A 22627-nucleotide genomic window follows, 5' to 3' on the forward strand; every position below is an offset into this window, starting at 1 on the left:
AAAGGCTAAGTATTTTCTATTAGTTTTATGAAATACCTGCAGAAAGTGATGAAATGTCCTTGTGTTTCAGTACGCTGAGAGCCTGCCTTTTAAACCAATGTCACATGGCCACCAATGCAGCTTGTTTGAAGGTCACACTCTAAGCAGAAGGCTTTATACAATATTAGCCACTTCTAATACCACAATTCCCATGATACTGCTAAACCGTCAGTGAATAAATATGTAAATATCTCTGCTAGCATTAGCAGCTGGAGGGCCCTGGTATCCATTGGAAAGCCTGTTACCATTCCTGACTGGAGTTCATTTTTTCTACAAATAACTATACCAGTTTTTTATTATCTCTCTGATAACATTTGGAACTTTCTGCCTTGAGTCATATATTTTTGCATTAACATGTTATTGCTCTTTGTAGTTACTAGGTGCACATTATAGGTGAATAACAAATACTTGAACAAGGTGGATATGGATCATAGGGCTGCAATCCTAACACTCAGTAGCCTGATAGGATCCCATTTCTAGGTGAACTAGACTGTATAACAAGACTTTCTCTCTGAGAAAATGTAAATATTTTAACAAATCTATGCTGTAAAGAGATAAAATAATAGAAAAGCTAAAATTTGTTACAGCTGGACCCTTATGTTTCACTGTGCACAGAAGTCAACTCCAAATAGGTCTAAGACCTGAAACTCTGAAACTTCTAAAAGAAAAAGTAGGAAGTACACTACATGATATAGGCATAGGTAAGGATTTTTCTGAATTAGACTCCAGTCACTCAGGAAATAGGTCAACAATTGATTAATGGAACCACATAAAATTAAAAGGCATTTGGACAACATAGGAAATGGTCAATTGAGTGATGAGACAGCCTACAGAATGGGGTAAAACCTTTGCCAACTACATATCTGACAGGATTAATATGTAGATACAAAACACTCAAAAACTAAAGACCAAGGGCTGGAGAAATGGCTTAGCAGTTAAGGCCCTTGCCTGCAAAGTCAAAGGACCCAGATTCAATTCCTTAGTACCAAGGTAAGTCAGATGCACAAAGTGGTGCATGCATGTGTCTGGAATTTTTTGCAGTGGCTGAAGGACCTAGCATGCCCATTCTCTCTGTGTGTCTCTGTCTTTCTCTCCTATCTATCTATCTGCCTCTTTCCCACTTGCGCTCTCTCTCTCTCTCTCTCTCTCTGTCTCAAATAAGTTTAAAAAAATATTGAATAAAACATTTTTTTAAAAAACCTAAAGAATGGGCTGGACATATTGCTTAGTGGTTAAGGCGCTGCAAAGCCAAAGGATCCTGGCTCAATTCTCCAGGACCCATGTAAGCTAGATGCACAAGGTGGTGCATGCATCTGGAGTTCATTTGCAGTGACTGGAGGCCCTGGTGTGCCCATTCTCTCTCTCTCTTTTTCTCAAATACATAAAATATATTTTAAAATATTTAAAGAATATTTTTTAAATTTTGTTTTTTTTAATTGTTTATTTATTTATTGAGTGACAGAGAGAGAGAGAAGAAGATAGAGATATATAGAGAATGGGCACACCAGGACCTCCAGCTACTGCAAATGAACTCCAGACGTGTGTGCCCCTTTTTGCATCTGGCTAACATGGGTCCTGGGGAGTCGAGCCTGGAACCAGGGTCCTTAGGCTTCACAGGCAAGTGCTTAACTGCTAATCCATCTCTCCAGCCCAAAAATAAATATTTTTTTTTAAAAAAAACTAAAAACCAAGAAAACAAACAACCTAATCAAAACGCAGGCTATGGAGCCAAGAGTTCTCAAAAGAAGAAATACAAGTGGCTAATATTTTTTAAATGTTCAACATCTTTAACCATCAGAGAAATGTAGATCAGAACTACTTTGAGGGCTGGAGAGATGGCTCAGGGGTTAAAGTACTTGCCTACAAAGCCTAACAACCCAGTTTCAGTTCTCCAATACCCACATAAAGCCAGAAGCACAAATTAGTGCATGCGTTAAGTTTGTTTGCAGCAGCTAAAGGCCCTGAAGTGCCCATTCTCTCATATTCTCTCTCTCTCTCTCTTTCTGCTTGCAAATAAATAAGATATTTTTAAAACTACTTTGAGATTCCATCTCTAGTCAGAATGACTAACATCAAATAAATGCTGATGAGGGTGTGGAGAAAGGAGGATCCTTATTCACTGTTGATAAGAGTGCAAACTTGTGAAGCTGTTATGGAAATCATTATGGAGATTTCTCAACAAAAGCTAGAAATAGAACTACTTTATGACCCAGCTGCATCACTCCTGGGAATATACCCTAAAGACTCTACATGCTTCTTCAGAGACACTTGCTCAGTCATGTTTCTTGCAGTTCTAGTCACAATGGCTAGGAAATGGAATTAGCCTGACTGACCATCAACTGACCTATGGATTATGAAGATAAGGCACATATGCATAGTAAAGTGTTTTTTATATTTTAATTATTTATCATTTACCTATTAGAAGAGAGGCAGAGAGAGAGAGAATGGGTATGCCAGGGCCTCTAGCCACTGCAAAAACAAAATACAAAAAACTCCAGATGCTTGTGCTACATTGTGCATCTGCCATATGTGAATACTGGGGAATCAAACCTAGGTCCTTAGGCTTCAAAGGCAAGTGCCTCAACTGATAAGCCATCTCTTTAGCCCACACATTAGAGTTTTATTCAGCTGTAGAAAAATTTTAATTTTAATTTTAATTTTGGTTTTTCAAGGTAGGGTTTCACTGTAGCCCAAGATGACCTGGAATTCACTGTATAGTCAGTCTCAGGGTGGCCTCAAACTCATGGCAATTGGCCTACCTCTGCTTTCCGAGTACTGGGATTAAAGGCATGTGCCACCATGCCTGGCTTTTTTTTTTTTTTTATTAAGAAAAATGAAAATTTAAGTTTTGCCAGAAATGAATGAAAGTGTGAAAGGTCAGACTGAATGAGATAACACAGGCTAAGAAACACAAATGTCGTGTATCTTTCTCCTATGTGGATCCTAGCTTTGAATTTCTAAATTAGTGACTGTGAGGAGTTGGGGGATGAGAGAGAGAAGTGGGTGGTGTGAGGGTGAACCAAAACTAAGGATATATGAATAAGCCATATGGAAACCTACTACTTAGTAAGGCAGTTTTAGTCAGTTCCAGGTTGCTGGGACAAACTTCCAAACAGACACCATTTATGTGAGGAAAGGATCTATTTCAGTTTAGAAATCCTGGGGAAGTTCCACCAATGGTGAAAGAAGCTGGCTTCCTTTCATAATTCCAAGCAGAGATAAACCAGCAGCAGCCAGCATACACTAAAAAGCAGCAAGCATGCACCCGCCAGAGCTCACACAGCTTTCCTATACCTTTAAGCTGGAATCAGATCCACCCCCAATGATATGTCACTTTCAGCTGGCTGCTACAGAGTTAAGCAAATACCTAATGCTGGGCGTGGTGGTGCACACCTTTAATCCCAGCACTCAGAAGGCAGAGGTAGGAGGATTGTAGTGAATTTAAAGCCACCCTGAGATTACATGGTGAATTCCAGGTTAGCCTGGGCTAGGGTGAGACCCTACCTTGAAAAAACAAAAACAAACAAAAAATCCTTGCGGCTACGGAGGACATACATTCAAACTGTCATACCAGTTGAAATATAAGTTTCAAGAAATGTGTTTGAGCAATGCTTCTCTACATGGAGGAGCTTCTCCCAGAAGTCATAGGTTATTAATCATAAATTCCAGTGCTAGGGATGAGGTACCTCCAGATGAATTGTTGGTCAGAATAGTTAGAGGCCCTCAAACCATATTGGCTATTGCCTTTATTGCCTGGTTGTCCACCAGAACTAGATGATAAATCCTGTTGCTGAAGACACCACACATTTTGGTTGCATGAAATAAGAGAAACTAAGTTGGAACTAAGATAGAAACTTTCTCTCTGCCAGCTTTCTTTTGTGTCAGAAGGCACTATGCATGTGCCTTGAGGAAAACAGCCATCAACAGTACTACCACCCATGAACCCTGTGTACTCCACAACTGACCTGACAGGCAAGATATATACACACTGGTGCAAGAGTGGCATGAATGTTATGGACATAACCAATTGCTTTCTGATTCAATTTGAGGCCTACCTCACAGGAGGGAATTTAGGCCTAGTACTCTAACTGTGGTCAAAAGCCTATGACTTGGGTCCTATGGGGAACCTACTTCTGTGGTTATGCTAAAAAAAGAATGTATCAAACTGCCTCATAAACATCTATATTTCTTCCCATAGATTAGTACTGATTGAAACTTTAGTCACAGAAGTTTCTTGCTGCAGTGGATAGAGGTTAATGCAGAGGTGCATAGCTGGCATAATTGCTAAGAATAAGTGACTACTGTGTGCTCAAAGAGGACATCCAAACCAAACCCTCCAAGACTCAGAATCTCACAGAAGAGGATGCATTAAGAATATAAGGGCAGGAAGCAGGCGTGGTGGTGCACACACCTTTAGTCCTAGCACTCGGGAGGCAGAGGTAGGAGGATCGCTGTGAGTTTGAGGCCACCCTAAGACTACATAGTGAATTCCAGTTCAGCCTAGACTACAGCGAGACCTTACCTCTAAAAACAAAACAAAACAAAAAAATCGTGTGTGTGTGTGTGTGTGTGTGTGTGTGTGTGCAGGAAGATGGGGATGGGGGCTGCAAAACTGTCTTGTGGCTACTGTGTAGCTATTACACTCATGTATTCACAGCAACTGTAGCTTCTAGCATAAGGCTTAGCTTGTTGATATTTGTCCATCAATGGGGGGAAGAATCCATACGACCCCACATCTGTAGATAACGAAAAAATATAAAACTCAATAACTGAAAAGTAACAGAAAGGACATAATAGAGCAGAGAAGAAGTTGGAGAATGACTCCATAGTTGAATTTTCTTCTGTGGATTTCCTCTTGAAGGGACAAAACATGGAAACCTTATCTTTGTAAGTGAGGAGCCTCAAAAAGAATGAGTATTTCAGAGAAAAGAGAGCTGTCACAAGAATTTTTGAATTCAATATATGAAACCACAAGTCTTAGGTTCACTTGAGAGACCCAAGCCAGCATAGTAAAGGCTTTGCAAACTGAATAAAGATTTGAGCTATACACATAGAACCACATAGAGAAGGAGAATCTCAATTTATAGTTTGAACCTAGCCAAACTAATTTCCTACAAAACAAGAACACAGATATTCCTGGAGAGATGGCTTAGCAGGTAAGGCATTTGCTTGGAAAGCCTTTGGATCCAGGTTCAATTCCTCAGTACTCACATAAGCCAGATGCACAAGATGGCATATACCTCTGGAGTTCATTTGCAGTGGCTAGAGGCCCTGATGTACCCATTAGTGTCTCTCTCCCTCTCTCTCCCTCCCCCTCTCTTCATAATAAATAAAATATTCTAAAAATTAATTTAAAAATATGATAGAAGAGAAATACCCCAATTTGTCCTCTGACCTCTACAAAAGGTCCATGACATGTACCCATCTATTCATCCATACATACATACATATGTACAAATATTAAAAAATTAAAAGCAAGAAAACAAAATACTTACATACATATAATTTTTTAAAAAATTAAAAGTAAGAAAACAATAAACAGAATTTTAAAAATGGAATAAAGGGTTAGGGAGATGGCTCAGATCTAAAGCACTAGGCGCACAAGTGCTTTAAATCTCCAAAACCCACTTAAAATCCAGGCACTGCGCAGGTGTCTGTAATCCCAGTGGGGCTACAACATAAAGGGAAGTAGAGTCAGGAGAATTTCCTGGAAGCTCACAGGCCAGCTTCCTGGTGAATGCTGGGTGAAAAATGAGAATTAGAGACTTTGCCTCACACAAGATAAAAGATATGGATCAACATCCAAAGTTATCCTGACTTCTACATACATGATGTGGCTTATGCACATGTGTATGAGCATGCACATACACACACAAACAAAACATTTTAGGAATGGCCAGTAAGCACATTCTGGGAATGCAAATTAATGCCTCAATTAAGCCGGGCACCTAAAGTGATCCAGTACTTGGGATAATGAGGCAGGAAAAGTACAAGTTCAAGGCCAGACTGTGCTGCATAGCAAGATCTTATCTCAAAACAAACAAAAACTTCAGTGAGGTTCTGCTTAATCTCAAAAGCCTTAACAATGCCAAGTGGTGCTCAGGACATGGATAGGATTTCGTCTTTTGCTACCTGTTACATTCACATGGCATACTAGGTAGTTGGAAAAACAAATGGTACTTAACAGTTTAAGATTTTCAAATTACTTATTTCTTATGATCTCTAAAGTCATCCTTTAGGTTTTTCTGAGTAGGAACTGTACTCAAATAATAAAAAGTATTTATTGTTAGAAATGGGATCTACTGAGGTTAATACAACCAGTCTTGTATCCATGCCTTTTTTCCTTTTATGAGGGGCCATACATAAAACTGTATAATAAGCTGAGCATCTCCTAGAAATAAGAGAATGCATTATTTGTCATCACTTTTACTACAATAGCTGTTGTTCCTTTAAGCAGTGTATAGTAAGTAGACTTAAGAAAAACATCTCTTGCCAAGGAAGTAGTTTTGAACTGGAAATGTCAAGAGAAAGTTCTTTTGTTTTTGCAGACAGATTAGTTTCACAGGATTTATTTTGGCCCTCCAGCCTTCAGGGCATCATTCCAGATTCTAGCCAGTGTCTGTCTTCTTATTTCAAGGAAGCTGTTAAACCAGTTAGGAGTAATATATTGAGGCAGGTTTACTTTCCTGGAGAAGTCATAATTCTGGTGAAGGCTGAAGGGGTAAATTTCAAGTGATGAAATTCCAGTATCATTGACCTAGTAGCAGTATTGTATAAAGAGATGATGGGAGCTAGAGAGATGGCTTAGCAGTTAAGCGCTTGCCTATGAAGCCTAAGGACCCCAGTTCGAGGCTCCATTCCCCAGGACCCACATTAGCCAGATGTACAAGGGGGCGCATGCACCTGGAGTTCGTTTGCAGTGTCTGGAGGCCATGGCGCGTCCATTCTCTCTGTCTTTGTTTGTCTCTCTCTCTGTCACTCTCAAATAAATAAAAATTACAATAAACAAAAAAGTTTAAAAGAAGAGATGATGGGTAAAAGGTAAATGTCAGACATGTTGGTAAATTTTCTCAGATTCATACTGTCATCCCTGACTCATTCACCCGTTTATTCTCATTGACCAAAGGTATAGTATACAATTTTTCATTTCATTTATTTTCACAAAGGCAACATTGCTTTCTAACCCTGGAGAAGAAGCATGCTTAACGTTGTAACCAGAAAGGCTCCAGGTACAAAGATTATCTCATCTCTTAAAGATTGTGATAGTTCCCTTTCCTCACAGGAGGTATTCATTTGGGATTGGTCAAATGACCTCTTAAGATTGACATTGACAGCCACAAGTTGGGTCATGATACACAGAGACATTGCCTCCTACTCATAACTGATGGCTAATCCCACAATGCAAGGCCCATGTTCCCCAACTAGGAGGGTCCCTGCAGAGGGGGGAGGACAAGGAGGAGGCTAACAATGGTACCAACTTGACTGTATTCACTTAGTACAAAACTAATAAAAAATTTAAAAAAAGAAAAAAGATTGTAGCCGGGTGTTGTGTCACACGCCTTTAATCCCAGCACTCGGGAGGCAGAGATAGGAGGATCATCATGAGTTCGAGATCACCCTGAGAATACATAGTGAATTCCAGGTCAGCCTGGGCCAGAGTGAGACCCTCCCTCGGAAAAAAAAAACAAAAACATAAAGAGCTTGTTAGCGACAATCACAAAGCACTCAATGGTGATTAATCTATTTAAGTTTGTATATTGTGTTTCCCTTAAATGGAAATGTATGCATTAAAAAATCAAACAGTCAGCCGGGCGTGGTGGCGCACACCTTTAATCCCAGCACTTGGGAGGTAGAGGTAGGAGGATCACTGTAAGTTCAAGGCCACCCTGAGACTACAGAGAAATTTCCATGTCAGCCTGAGCTAGAGTGAAGCCCTACCTCGGAAAACCAAAAAAAAAAAAAAAATCAAACAGTCTTCCATCATTAACACACTCAAGATCTAATGTAGAAAAAAGGGCAAAATTGGACTGGGGAGATGGCTCAGGAGATAAGGTGCTTGCTGTACAAGCATGAAGACCAGAGTTAGGATCCCTGGCACCCACAAAGATGCCAGGAGGTGTGTTGAGCCAGCTGTAGGGAGGTAGAAATGGGATCCCTGGGACAAGCTGGCTATCTAGACTAGCCAAATCAGCACTGCATTCAAGCGAGAGGCCCTGACTCAGTAATAAGGTGGAGTGTGATCTAGGATGACATGCACCATCAACCTTTAGACCCCACAGGCACATACATACGCATGTCCACATAGCCACACACATGTGCATTCACACATGAAAGCATATAAGCCTATCACACATACATGCATACATGCACATGACAAAAAATGAATATAGTGCAGTCTGGGACATAAGATTATGTGATAATGTGCAAAAGGACAAATGTGAAATCATGTGACTCAGAAAATTACCAAAGCATATAGAGGAGTCCCACTTGCCCTTGGTCCCTTCAGCAAAGAGGCTCACTGAGCTGCTGGCTATAAAAGAGAAAATACTTTCCTCCAAGGAACTCCACCACCCCACTGGAGTGTCTCCCTGCACCAACTCTGCCATTTGTTGTTTTCCTCGTGTGATATGTAAAGGTAATGCAAGCACTCAGACTGTAGGAAAATTTAAAGACACACTGCAGTATCTTGCCTATTCTATATTCCCTCCATGACCATGCCAGTTACAGGCATCCATTCACAGAAACATCTCAGGATCTCAGGGTAATAGGCTTCAAATAAGACTTCCGTGGGGCAAGGTGGTGGCTGAGAAGATGGCTCCGTGGTTAAAGGCACCTACTTACAAGTCTGATGCTGATCCAAGTTCAATTCCCCAGTTCCCATATAAAGCCAGACTCAAAGTGGCATACATATTTGTGATCCTAACCAGCATACCTGTGGCATCAGGAGGTGGAGCCAGGAGAATCTGGAAGCTTGCAGGCCATCAAGACTGCCACATACACAGTGGTACAAAATTTATTTTTTCTAGAAGACAGAAGGAAAGAACAAACACAGATGCATAAATCATAATTTTTTAAAATTTTTATTAGCATTTTCCCTAATTATAAAAAATATCCCATGGTAATTCCCTCCCTCCCCCCCATCATAAATTTTTAAAACTCATCCTGGGGAACATAGCTCAGTCTATAAAGTGCTTGCCTCTCAAGCAGAGGACCCAAACCCACCTAAAAATGTTGGATATGGTGGCACACATCTGTAAGCCAAGCACTGGGAAGATGCGGACTGGAGGATCCCTAGGGCTCACTGTCCAGCCTAATTGGTGAGCTCTGGGCTAATGAGAGACCCTGTCTCAAAAAGATGAGGACTAGATAGCATTCCTGAGGATGACACTGGATGCTGTCCTCTATTCTCCACATGCACACAAACACATATATATATCACACACAAAAGAAAGTCAGAAGAGTAAGAAGAGCCATAGAGCTTAGTCTGTGAATTCATGAGTTGCTTTCTTTTGAGTCATTCCTGAGGGAAACTCACTCTAGCATAGGTTGAGGAGAGGTATTGAACAAGAGATATGTGTATTCAACTCTTCACCTGGAGACAGAAATAATAATTTGTCCCCCTCACCCTCCATCAGTATTGTTTGCTGTCTGCCACATACTGTGTCTGGGTATAAGATTTGGACCTGTGCTTCTACAGAAAGTGGTCTGACAAAAGTAGAAAGGCACAAGCAAAGGCAATGGGCACACAGCAGGGCAAGTTGAGTGTTAGGACAAAAGCCCAGAGACTCTATGGGGAGCTGAGGGCCTGTGGTGCCTCTGTTGAGTTAAGTAAATGATTTTGTTGCAACAGGGGCCACTCCACAGAGGAGTAATGAAAACCCAGGGCTGGAGCATAGATGTGGAATGGGTTTGGGAGTGAGTAAAAGGTTCTGTGAGTTATAGAGGAGTAGGCTGGGGCAGAGAGAAGCTGGAACATAAGTTAGTGGATTCTAAAGAGGAAAGGTTTGACTGGGAGGGGGTGCAGCTCAGTGATAGAATACTTGCCCAGCATGGGCAAAGCCCTAGGTTTAATCCCCAGCACTACAAAAATAATTTTCAAAAACAACAAAATAACATGAACTAAAGAGAAAGGACTTTTTTTTTAAGAACTGTATTTTTGTGGGGGTTTTGTTTTGTTGTTTGGATTTTCAAGGTAGGGTCTCTAGCTCAGGCTTACCTGGAATTCACTATTAGTCTCAGGGTGGCCTTGAACTCATGGCAATCCTAGGTCTGCCTCCTGAGTGCTGGGATTAAAGATGTGCACTACCATGCCCTACTAAGAACTGTGTTTTATTTATTTATTTACATGTGTGCATGAGTGTATGTGTGTGTGTGCACACACCAGAACCTCTTGTCTGGCTCTATGTGGGTGTCTTAGGAATTGAACCTATGCCAGTAAATGTGTAAGCAAGAGCCTTTAACCACTGAGTCATATCCTTAGCCCCAAGAGGAAGGATTTCAATCTTTTACTCCTAAAAATTTGGGTCAAGCTCAGGGCAAACAGTGGCAGCTCCACGTTTTTGTTTTTGATTTTCCAGTTAGGGTCTCAGTATAGCCCAGGCTTATCTGGACCTCACTCTATAGTCTCCGGCTGGCCTCGAGCTCACAGTGATCCTGTTAAACGTGTAGTACAGGCTGGCCTTGAACTCCTGATTCTCTTGCCTCTATCCCTTCTGCTATTCCTATCATTGTGTGCCACCACAACCCACTTCTCTTTATTTAATAGTTTAGCATTCATTCACCTGCTGTTCATTCCATCAGCATTCATTAATTATTATATGACAAACACTAATCTGAGTGCAGAAGAGAAAAATCCAGGTTTTTTTTTTTTTTTAAAGGAAGTCACAGTCTGAAGAAATGAGAAAGTGGTAGGCACATAGTACAGATAATAAGTGCTAGCTTCTCCAGGAATAGAATTAAACAAGGGATTGATTATGCTCAGAGGTAGAGAAGGCATGTGAAATGGTTTTAAGAGTTGAACCATCTGTGCTAGGTTTGGGGAATCAGCTTGCCAGACTGAAGTTAGAAGTTCTCCAGCTGACTTTCGTGGCTCACACCTATAATCACAGCACTTGGAAGGCTGAGGTAGAAAAAAGATCATGAGGTAGAGGTCAGCATGGGGTACAGAGTAAGACCCTCTTTCAAAAAGGAAAAGCAAAACAGCACAATAGAGCCAGAGGTTCTCCTCAGTGGGCATTTGCAATGGGTATATTCTAGAGTGTCACAGCTAAAGAAACGAACTGAATTAACCTACGGGTTTGAGCACAGTTCTGAGGCCTTGAGATAGTATTGAAGATGTTTAAGTGGGGAATATCAGTAGGAAGCAGAGGATCAGAGAAGACCTGTTGTTAATACTGAAGAAAAATCAAGAGGAACTGAATTGGTGGATTCTGTAAGACCTAATCAGTTATTGAGAAATCAAAATATTGATGACTTCCCAGTTTCTGGCTTCCCAAAACAAGAGAGTGTAAGAGCAGAAATAGATTTTAGGAGGAAGGTGAGTCTGTTCTTGCATATGCTTGAGGTTACTGCAGGACGCCTGTGATATTCTGCTTCCCACCCCCACTTCCAGCTTAAAATTGTTGAGAGGTTTGTTGGGCTGTCCAGTCATTTCTCACCTCCACTTGTTTTCTTTTTGGTGCAGCTTGGGATCAAACATAAAGCCTCGCATGTGCTAGGCAAGTGCTGTGCCGCACAAATATACTCCAAACTAATTTAACTTTTTTATTTGACAAATACCACTGTGTGATTTTATTGTGTACAGTGATGTTTGATGTGTGGTCATTGTTGAGTGGTTACATCTAGCTAATTAGCAATCATTATCTCAGTTATCATTTTTATTATGAGAAAATATAACATCATTAGTGTTTAAGAATTCGGTATGTCATTAACTATAGTCACCTTGCTGAAAAAATAGGTCTCTTGAAATTTATCCCTATCTGACTATAACTACTTAACCTTTAACCAACACCTACCCCAATCCCTTGCTCTCCCTCCCTCTCCCCCTACCCCGACCCACTTTCTGGTAACTACAATTATACTCTGCTTCTATGAGATCAGTCTTTTATATATAAGATCATGTACTGTTTGTCTCTCTGCCTTACCTTCTAACACACTTCCTCCAACCTGCCTCTTGCAAATCCTTAAACTTGCTGGGCTGATTTCGACATCTTTGTGCCTCCAACCCCAACACCTTTATCTTGTCTTGCTTGCTGCTCTTCCATCCAGATTCACTGAGACACACTGTAAGAAAGCCTTCCCTGACATTCTCCACTCTACTACCAGGAAGGATCGCGATGAATCTGTCACTAGCCACTTTCTTACTCTCACCTGATCATAGTGACTTGCAGGCATTTCATTTCCTCCACTGCACACAACGCAGGTGGCAGCTCTGTGTCCATCTGACCTAGATGGGATGGAAGGTATCAGTAAATGCTTGTTAAATGAACAATGGGGCGTCTGATGGTAGTTTGGAAATTTCAAAAGACAAAATGAAATGCACCAAAAACAAATGGGAATGAACAATTTGTATCTGTCACTGATTCTTCTGTCCTGTCCCAAGCTCTACATTATACAAGGACTCAATGTAACTCTCCTGGTCCAGAGCTGTTGGCTTGATTATGTGTATGGAATTGACTAGAAAGTGAAAAGAAATTGAAATGGTACTCCTAGCCATCAGTGGCCCAAGTGAAAAGTAGAGTCTGGCTTACACACCTGATTCTCTTCTTTCTGGGCCTTATTTTCTACCACCACCTGGTGGCCACATCTATAAATTAGCTGCCCGCAAGGGATCTTGTGTAAGGCAGATGAGTGGCCTCAGAAGGTTCTGACACCACAGCGCAAAGAGCAAACACACATATGCTTTGTTCCATTGAGAGTTCCAAGAGCTTGCTATAAGATTCTTGAAGACACTCTGGTCTCTAAAATGCTGAGTTATTGCTGAAGAAATTGATTCCTTTTTTCCTCAAATGAAGTCCTCTCAAGAATCATAATGGAGAAACAGACATGGCTTCCTCCTGCTTAAACCTCACCCTCCAGTTTGTCCAAATACTTAGAACACAGAATTCACTTTAAAAAAGCATTCTTGTGAGGGCTGGGAATATAGCTCAGTGGCAGGGTGCTTGCTAGCATGTGTGAGGCCATGAGTGATTCCCAGTCCTGAGGAACAGAAAAAAGAAAAGAAAACCACTCATGAAACCAAAGGTGTATAAAACAAGGTGGACCCTTAGAAATCATTGGTACTCAGGGCTGGAGAGATGGCTTAGTTGTTAAAGACACTTTGTTTTTCTAACTCGATCCTCCTACCTTTGCCTCCTGAGTGGTGGGATTAAAGGTGTGTGCCATCACTCCTGGCTTGAAGACACTCTTTTTTTTTCCCAAAACTTGATGATCCTGGTTCAATTCTTTAGTACTTACACAAAACCAGATGCACAAGGTGGTACATACATCTGGAGTTTGCAGTGGCAAGATGTCCTGATGTGCCCATTCTCCTCTCTTTTCCTCTCCCCTCCCCTCCTTTCTCTTCTCTTCCCCTTCCCTCCGCTCCCTTCTCTTTCTCTCTCCTTGTAAATAATAAATCAAAAACTTTTTAAAAATATTGATTGCTCATCACAGGGCATATTAATAATGCTGAGACCTACAACCAAATTATTCTCTATTGTGAATATAGTTCCTAATCAGGAAAATATTTTTCCTAAATATTTTTATATTTCTGAGCCAAATGTACCAAATGAAATGCACCAAAGACAAATATGAATGGTTTGTATCTACCACTGACTCTTCTGTCCCTAACTCTACATTATATAGGGACTCAGTGTAACTGAGCTTTTGGCTTGATTATGTGTATGGAATTGACTAGAAAGTAAAAAGAAATGGTAGGAACTAAGTCTACTGCATACATTTATATGAGTTCTTTATAATATACAGCACTAGCACCCATGAGCTAGTTTCATTTTATAGAGGGAAACCCAAGACTCCAAGAAAGAAAATAATGCTGGACATGGAGGCACATACCTTTAATCCCAGCATTCAGTTCAAGGCCAGCCTGGGCGACAGAGTAAGTTTCAGGTCACCCTGGCCTAGAGTGAGACCCTGGCTCAAAAAACGTAAGAGAAGAAAGAAAAAACTTGCAAGCTATTTTTCTGCCACACCTTACAGATTTCTCTCTCTTTTTTTTTAATTGACAACTTCCGTGACTATAGACAATAAACCATGGTCGTTCCTCCCCCCGCCACACACACACACTTATATTCTTATCACTACCTCGTAGCCCTTACACTCAATGGATCTGTTCTGTGGTAGTTAAAACAAGCAGGTTGTCAGTGTAGCACCTATGTAGCAGGCAGGTATGAGAGCCTTTCCTGCTAAGGATGGCCACTGGAAGCACATGAAGAAGCAGAGTTGACTCTTTAAAAAACCTTCAAAGTGTGGCTTTTGTTGTTTTGTCTTGCTTTGGTTTTGAGACAAAGTCTCAATATGCAGTCCTGGCTAGCTGTCTATGTAGACCAAGCCAACCTTGAACTTTCTGTGTTCCTCCTGTCTCTGCCTCCTAAGTGCTGGGGTTGTAGGTGTGAGTCACCAGGTCAGCTTCAAAGTATGTTTTTAATTACTATTTTACAGCTGTCTAAAGCACTGCCCCCAAAAAGAAAGTTTCTTACACATGGGTAGTACACGGGCAGGTAGGCAGACTTTGGGTCTGCCTGGCTCCTCAGCCTGAGCTTTTTCTCATACCAAGGAGCTGGCAGGAGTTTGACCATCCACTTGCCTGCAAGGGTAGCCCTAGCCTCCTCTCACTGCCCCCTTCCCTTCTCTCTTTTAGGAGTGCCAGCTTCTCTCAGGGCACCCGGCAGAAGAGCGACACAGCTGTACAAAAAATTGCCCAAGGCAACGGACACTGTATCAATGGGGTCAGTGGCCAAGTTCATGGCTTCTATAGCCTTCCTAAGCCAAGCCGACACAATACAGAGTTTAAAGACAGTAGTACCTATGACCTCCCCCGTAACCTGGCCTCCCATGGCCACACCAAGGGCAGTCTCACCGGGTCTGAGACAGATAATGAGGATGTGTACACCTTCAAGACACCCAGCAACACCCTCTGCCGGGAGTTTGGGGACCTCCTAGTGGACAATATGGATGTCCCAACTACGCCTCTCTCAGCCTACCAGATCCCTAGGACATTCACACTGGACAAGAACCACAATGCCATGACAGTGGCCACTCCTGGAGACTCAGCCATAGCTCCCCCACCCCGGCCTCCCAAGCCAAGTCAAGCAGAAACACCTCGATGGGGCAGCCCTCAGCAGAGACCACCAATCAGCGAAAACAGCCGATCTGTCGCTGCCACTATCCCCAGGCGCAATACCCTCCCTGCAATGGACAACAGCCGACTCCACCGAGGTCAGTGTGAGTCAGGGCAACAGGGAAGTGGTCCTGACATTCTCAGTATTTTGCTTGCCCTTGGTCACACCCTTACAAGGAAAACTGAAGGACTACCCAGGTCACTGACAGAAGTTCAGGTGTCTCCTATCCAGTCTCCTTTAGGTATTAGTATGCCACCCACATGGCATACTAACCACCATGCAACCTGTTTTTAGTTTGGAGAGCCAAATTGTAGTAATTTATTAATTTAATACTCAAATCATAGATATAGAAATAAATTTATAAGACCAGTACAAACTTTGAACTAAGCCTATGTGGACTGAAAGAGTAATAACAAGAGCAATTTCAGAATATTTTGTAAGCCACATCAATCTCTGGTTGAATTCCAAACTTCTGATTGAAGCCCCTCAATCCTATTGTCACTTGTTTTTGCAGAGTGGATTTCATCTGTACCTAGCCTCCTCTGTTGGATGAATGAGTAAAACACTATTGATTCTTCCCACCTAGGTCTATGTATAGCTTACAGAGCCTTTACACACACACACACACACACACACACACACACCACTGTGAAAGCCATTCACACAGTTTGTTGGTCCAAGCCTCAGTCTCAGCTTCACAGGAGCTAGTGATGGCTAAGAGACTGCAGGCTATAGAAACAGCAGCAGAGATGAGTCTTGAGCCCTGGGGCCACCAGGCACCTAGTTTTGGCTGGTGTAAGCAATTGGTCTGTGTTTTGGAACCATGTAAGACATATAAAACATGATCCTACCCTTCAGAGCTTGCATCTGGTTAGCAAAAGAAAACCCACATGTGTCATTAACGTAAGTATCATTGCTATAGCATTTTCAAAGGTGAGAAATGCAGGATTGGGCCAGGTGGGTGGTGCTAGTGGATCCCAGGACTGAAGCTAGGGGGCCCTCTGCAGACCCAGACTGGAGTCTGTGAGCAAGAAAGGCTGGGTAGCAAGTGACATCCTGTCCCTCAGATGGACAGCAGTGCCTTCGGGATTATCAGGAGCCTGAGCTGGAGGAGGGCAGGGACAATCAGCATGTGGATCCCCAAGAGCTCTTACCATTTCCTTCCTTCATCACAGCTTCTTCCTGCGAGACCTACGAGTACCCAGCACGAGGCAGGGAGAGTGCAGGCTGCTCTGCTGAGTCTGTGAGTGAGGGAGTCAGTCCTTTCCTGGTAAGTGGGGTTTGACAGGGCCCCTCAACCAGCCAGGGAAGGGGAGAGGTCACATTCCATGGGACTGAAAGCACAGCCCAGAAGAGTAATGCTACCTTCATCTGGAGGCCTCCAGATATGTGTCCTCAGATGGATTGGATTATAAGGCTCATCACCCCTGTGGGTAAGCAGAGGAGGTGCAATGCAGCAGATCCACTTCAAGGTGGCAGGTCCTCTAAGGCAGCAGCCTCACCCACGGGACATCACGAGGAAGAACACTGCAGGATGAGGCTCCCAAGTTCAGGGGCCAGGGTGGTGGCAGGTTACAGTTTGAGTGCAGAATCCCAGGTTCCATCTGGGGGGAGCTGACTGCAGTTGAACAAGGTGCAGGCAAGCTGCCTCAGGCCTGGTTACAGCCCACTGGAAAGACAGCGAGGGAGGTAGCTGAGGCGGCTGAGTTCTGTTGCATTGCCAGGCAGGCCAGGTGGAGGCTGGAGAATGACTGTAGCCAGGGCTGATGCATTACAGCTCTGTGGCCACTCTGCCCCAAGTCTGCTGCCACCTGTGTGCCTGGGGTGAGCCCAGCCCCACTGAATGTGGGTAGGAGACACAGCTGACCCCCAGAGCTGACCTTCCAGGACCCTGATCATGGTCTGCAGGCTGACTTGCCTATGTGGAGTTCTAAGCAAACCTGTGTCATCCCTGGTCCAGGCTGCTGTCTGCCTTAGCAAGACATACAAAACTTGAGTACACCCAGCCACCAAAGATGCTTCAAAATTGTAAATGGAGGCTGGAGAGATGGCTTAGCGGTTAAGCGCTTGCCTGTGAAGTCTAAGGACCCCGGTTCGAGGCTCGGTTCCCCAGGTCCCACATTAGCCAGATGCACAAGGGGGCGCACGCATCTGGAGTTCGTTTGCAGAGGCTGGAAGCCCTGGTGCGCCCATTCTCTCTCTCCCTCTATTTGTCTTTCTCTCTGTCTGTCGCTCTCAAATAAAAAGAAAAAAAAATTTTTTTTAAATTGTAAATGGCTACCAAGAGGTTGTAAAAGCCATCTCCCACTCTGCCTCCTTACCTGGTCTTGCCAAAGTCTCCCTGAAGTTTCAGAGTATAGCTGATGCACTGGGACAGCTAATCTTGTACACAAATCCTCATCTTACATTCCTTCTTGCTAAAGACAGAACTGTTTTCTTTATTTTCCCTCTCTCTAGCCAGGAAAGACGGTCCTGGGTCGATCAGACAGTGCCAGCTCTGAAGATAACTATGTGCCCATGAACCCAGGTTCTTCTACCTTGCTAGCCATGGAGCGAACAGGGGACAATTCCCAGAGTGTATACATCCCCATGAGCCCAGGGCCCCATCACTTTGACCCACTGGGCTACCCATCCACAGCCCTTCCAATGCACAGAGGTCCCAGCCGAGGAAGTGAGATCCAGCCACCCCCTGTCAACCGCAACCTCAAGCCTGACCGAAAAGGTAAGTCTACTCTTTATCCTGTTCTGTCTCCAAACAACATCCAAGGACTATTTGTATCACTTAGAAATCAGGTGGATACTGGACTTGGAGTGTGTGGCTTTGTGCACATTTGTACAAAATAAGCCAGGCGTGGTGGTGTACATCTTTAAGCACAGCACTTGGGAGGCAGAGGTAGGAGGATCACTGCAAGTTTGAGGCCACCCTGAGACTACATAGTAAATTCCAGGTCAGTCTGGACTAGAGTGAAACCCTATCTCGAAAAGCAAGCAAACAAAAAAATTGTACAAAATATAAATTCTTTGAGCCTTGGTTTCCTTACCTGTGAAGTGAGGGGTGATAATTCCCACTCTGGGTTTGTCTAGAAGAAAAGAGTCTAGGAAGCATCTAGTTCATAGCAGTTATGTAGTAGTTAGATCTGTGAGCTACATAAGGTCAAGCAAAGGAGCTAGAGTCCAGATTCCAGGTGTCCACTAGAGCTCTTCTGGCCTTGACTTAGCAGCAGGGATCCAAAGAGAAGAGGAAAACTGGCAGAGGTGGAGCCCATGAGTCTGGTCAATGGGCAATCTGGACTTGCAGTGTCCTGTAGCAGTACCTTTCTCCACTATGGTCTGCACAGCTCTGTCTAAAAGCAGCAGGACCTAGTCATGGTGACCACCTCCACTTTCAATAGAGTCTCTTAAGAAACATATTTATTTGCAAGCAGAGAGACAGAGAGAAGGAGTGTGTCAGGACCTCCTGCTGCTGCAAACGATCTCAAGATGCTTACCACAGATTCTATATTTATAGATTCAACTAATGCAAACTAGAAATATTTTTAAATGAATTTTCGTTTTATTTTTAAGGGAAGGAGAGAGATAGAGAATATGAGAATTGGCATGGCAGGGCCTCTTGCCACTGCAAATGAACTCTAGATGCATGTGCTACTTTGTGCATCTGGCTTTACATGGGCACTGGGGGATCCAACCTGGACCATGATGCTTTGCAAGCAAGTGCCTTTAACCACTGAGCCATCTCTCCAACCCAACAGAAATTTTGTTGGGGAAAAAGCCATTATATCTGTACTGGTTTTTCTTGTCCTTCATATTTTATGGACAGTAAACAAGTGTGTATAATGCATTACGTCATCAGTAATCTAAAGATGATCTCACAGGTATCCAACCTTTTGACACTGCAATGTGACATCATCATTTACAGATGTGTTTGGCCACATTCATAGATATTCTTAGATGCACAGGCCCATGGGCCATAGATTGTACCCTCCTGAAAGTGTATAGAAGGGTGTGCATAGGGCAATATACAACTACTGTGCCATTTTATGTAAGGACCTGGAGTATCTGCAGATAGTGGTATCTATAGGGATCTTGGAGCCAAACCCCTGCAGATACCAGGACACCTTATAACATTACTGAGACTCAGATTCCCTGTGTAAAACCAAATGACAGTAAAGGCCTGCATAAATATGCTCATGTGTTATATGTAGCATATGTCAACATACTAACTGTTTCCTGGACTCTGTTCTCGCTGCAGCAAAGCCAACCCCCCTTGACTTGCGAAACAACACTGTCATCGATGAACTCCCCTTCAAGTCACCTGTCACCAAGTCTTGGTCCAGAGTCAAGTGAGTGTCTGTAGAAACTAGAGCTTGGATTTGGTCATGAGAGTTGGAGTGGTAGCCTGACGAGAGTGTCAGGACACCTGGATTTTCATGCTAATGCTATCATGAATTGTGTTAGTTTTTCTGTCTTTTGAAAAAATACCTGGCTTAAGGAAAAGCTTATTTTGGCTCATTGTTTCAGAGGTTTAAGTCCATGGTCACTTGGCTCCCTTATTTCTAGACCTGTAGCAAGGCAGAAACGTCATGGTAGGGAAGGCATGGCAGCTAGGAAGCAGAGAACATGCCCACACTGGCAGGTTTCCTCCTCCTGCTCTGTTCCAGCCAGACACCCCAACCTACTGGGTAGTGCCACCATGTTAGGTTGGGTCTTCCTTATTCAGTCGCTGTCCCACATGCCATTCATCTCTAGAAATGCCCTCACAGACACCCCAGAAGTATGTTTTGTTAATCTTGGTATACCTTGTCTCTTGGGAATTGGTTTGCTCATCTATAAATGGAAAATAATTATACCTTCCCTCTCAGTTGGATCATGGAGTGTGGAGCTCTGGTGGCCCTGGCCTGGGTGTGTGAGGGTCAGAGCTTCCCAGAGTTCACTCTGTCTTCTTTGTTCCAGCCACACCTTTAGCTCCAGCTCTTCCCAGTACTGCCGTCCCATCTCCACACAAAGCATCACCAGCACAGACTCAGGAGACAGCGAGGAGAACTACGTCCCTATGGTGAGTCCTCTAGCACTTGCTGAATGACTCCTGTCAGAGTCCCGCAGGTCTCCACTTTCGGGTTCAGCCCACTTAGCTCATCTGAGGGCCTCCTTGCACTGGGTGCGAGTTAACCACTGCTGCAGGCCCTTCCTGAGCACACGTGAGGGTTGCCATCACATACAAGGATGACACAGCCCCTCAGCCCCTGCCACCAACAGGGTCTGTGGTCTAGCTTTCTCTCAGGCCTGTGACACAGGTGACATGATCAGTGAGTGGTCTGGAAAGGGCAATGTTGGGAAGACATGCATGCACATATGTAACTCCCTGTGGTCATAGCCGCGAAAGAACTTTTGTTGTTGGCACTACTGGAGATCTAACCTAGGGCCCTGTGTGTGCTAGGCAAGTGCTCTACCACTCTTCAGCTACGTGAGATCATCATTACAAAGGGCACAACTGCCTAGTCATGGCTGCAAAGAGTGAAATACCAGATCAACTGTTAACACAAGGCTGTATTAGTTACTTTCTCATTGCTCTGACAAAATATACTGTAGGAAGTATGGTTTATTGTGGCTTACAGTTCCTAAGGATACAGTCCATCGTGCTGAGAAAGGTATGGTAGCAGGAGCAGAAAGTGACGGCCACATTGAATCCACAGTCAGAAAGCAGAGAGCAGGTACCACGAGGTGCACGCTGTGGAGGTGGGGGAACTGGGGGGAGGGTCCGCCCCACCAGCCCCTCTGCAGGGCCAGCTTGTGTGACCAACTAGGCTTTAGTTGGAGTTGTGAAGCTCCTGCCTTCCTCTCAGGTGAGTGGAGACAGGTGCAAGCTCACCCTGACGCAGGACCAGGAGGGCAGGCAGCCCTGAGAGCTGGGAAGTAAATGTTGGCAGTGAGTCAGGAAGTACTCCGCTAGCTTTCTCCTTTTCATGCACTTCAGAACCCCAGTCCATAGAATGGTGCCACCCATATTTAGGGTGGGTGTTCCTACCTCACTTCAGTTAACCTAATCTAGAAAATCCCTCACAGACATGCCTAGATATTTCTTTCCATGGTGATTCTAAATCTCGCCAAGTTAACTAAGATTAACCATCACAAGGACTATGGCTATTCTCACTAGAATCAGACTTGGGACAAGTCCTAGACACAAGTGTACTCTGCTAGACCAGGAGCTTGGCTGGAGACAGCCTTAGAGTCTGTCACCTGGAGAATGGCTGAAGGAATGAAGGCTTTGTACAACCAGAAGGTGACCAGTCAGGCCTCTGCAATAGGGTGAAGGGTACCGTGAAATACATTAGGAAGTTCTGCATCTTGCATGGAGAATGATGCCCTTCCCAGGACTCATGAGCCAAGGCTGAGTCCCCCAGGAGAGACTAGCTGAGACTTACCTGTAGGCTCAAGAAGGGAGGCAGCCAGGTATGTAAGATTATACATAGGTCTGAATGTCAGCAAATATCACTAGTTTCCATTGTGCACCAATTGTGAAAGCAGGAGCAATTTGCTGTACTTCTGTGAACCAAGGTTTTGGCTTTAACAATATTAATAGTAGTAACGCCCACCTCACAGGATAGTGGTTAGGGCTTGAGTACAAAAAGTCATACCGTAGCCAGGCGTGGTGGCGCACACCTTTAATCCCAGCACTTAAGAGGCAGAGGTAGGAGGATTGCCATGAGTTCGAAGCCACTCTGAGACTCCATAGTGAATTCCAGGTCAGCCTGGGCTAGAGTGAGACTCTGACTTGAAGCCTTCCCCCCCTCAAAAAAAAAAAAAAAAAGTGCAGAAAAAGTCACAGTGCATGGCTGAAGGCATGACACAATAAGGGAGGAGTTGTTTCCAGAGGCGGTTTTCTGGGTGGGCATTGGACTGTTTCCTATACTCATTCAGCCTTTTTCCTTGTAACAGCAAAACCCAGTGTCTGCATCCCCTGTTCCCAGTGGCACCAACAGCCCAGCCCCAAAGAAGAGTACTGGCAACGTCGATTACCTGGCTCTTGACTTCCAGCCAGGCTCCCCAAGCCCCCACCGCAAGGTGCGTGATGTGGACGGGGTTGGGCAGAGAGAAATCAGAAGGCCCACCCCCACCGGCCCCTCTGCAGGGCCAGCTTGTGTGACCCAGGGCTTTAGTTGGGGTTGTGAAGCTCCTGTCCTCCTTTCAGGAGGTGAATGGAGACAGGTGCAAGCTCACCCTGATGTTACAGGACCAGGAGGGCAGGCTGCCTT

At 43.8% G+C, this 22627-nt stretch overlaps 1 protein-coding gene across 1 annotated transcript in view; it reads left to right on the plus strand.

The window, feature by feature from the left end:
* The window catches only part of Gab2 (GRB2 associated binding protein 2), a 194900-nt gene that overhangs the window by 168705 nt on the left and 3568 nt on the right, over positions 1-22627 (plus strand). Inside the window, exons 4-9 of the mRNA XM_045145773.1 lie at positions 14897-15474; positions 16553-16647; positions 17835-18099; positions 19627-19717; positions 20328-20430; positions 22311-22436. Coding sequence (XP_045001708.1) covers positions 14897-15474; positions 16553-16647; positions 17835-18099; positions 19627-19717; positions 20328-20430; positions 22311-22436 — 1258 coding nt within the window. The remainder of the gene's footprint in view (positions 1-14896; positions 15475-16552; positions 16648-17834; positions 18100-19626; positions 19718-20327; positions 20431-22310; positions 22437-22627) is intronic.

The sequence above is a fragment of the Jaculus jaculus genome, chromosome 3 (genome assembly GCF_020740685.1).
Source record: "Jaculus jaculus isolate mJacJac1 chromosome 3, mJacJac1.mat.Y.cur, whole genome shotgun sequence".
In the NCBI taxonomy this organism is placed as follows: Eukaryota; Metazoa; Chordata; class Mammalia; order Rodentia; family Dipodidae; genus Jaculus; species Jaculus jaculus.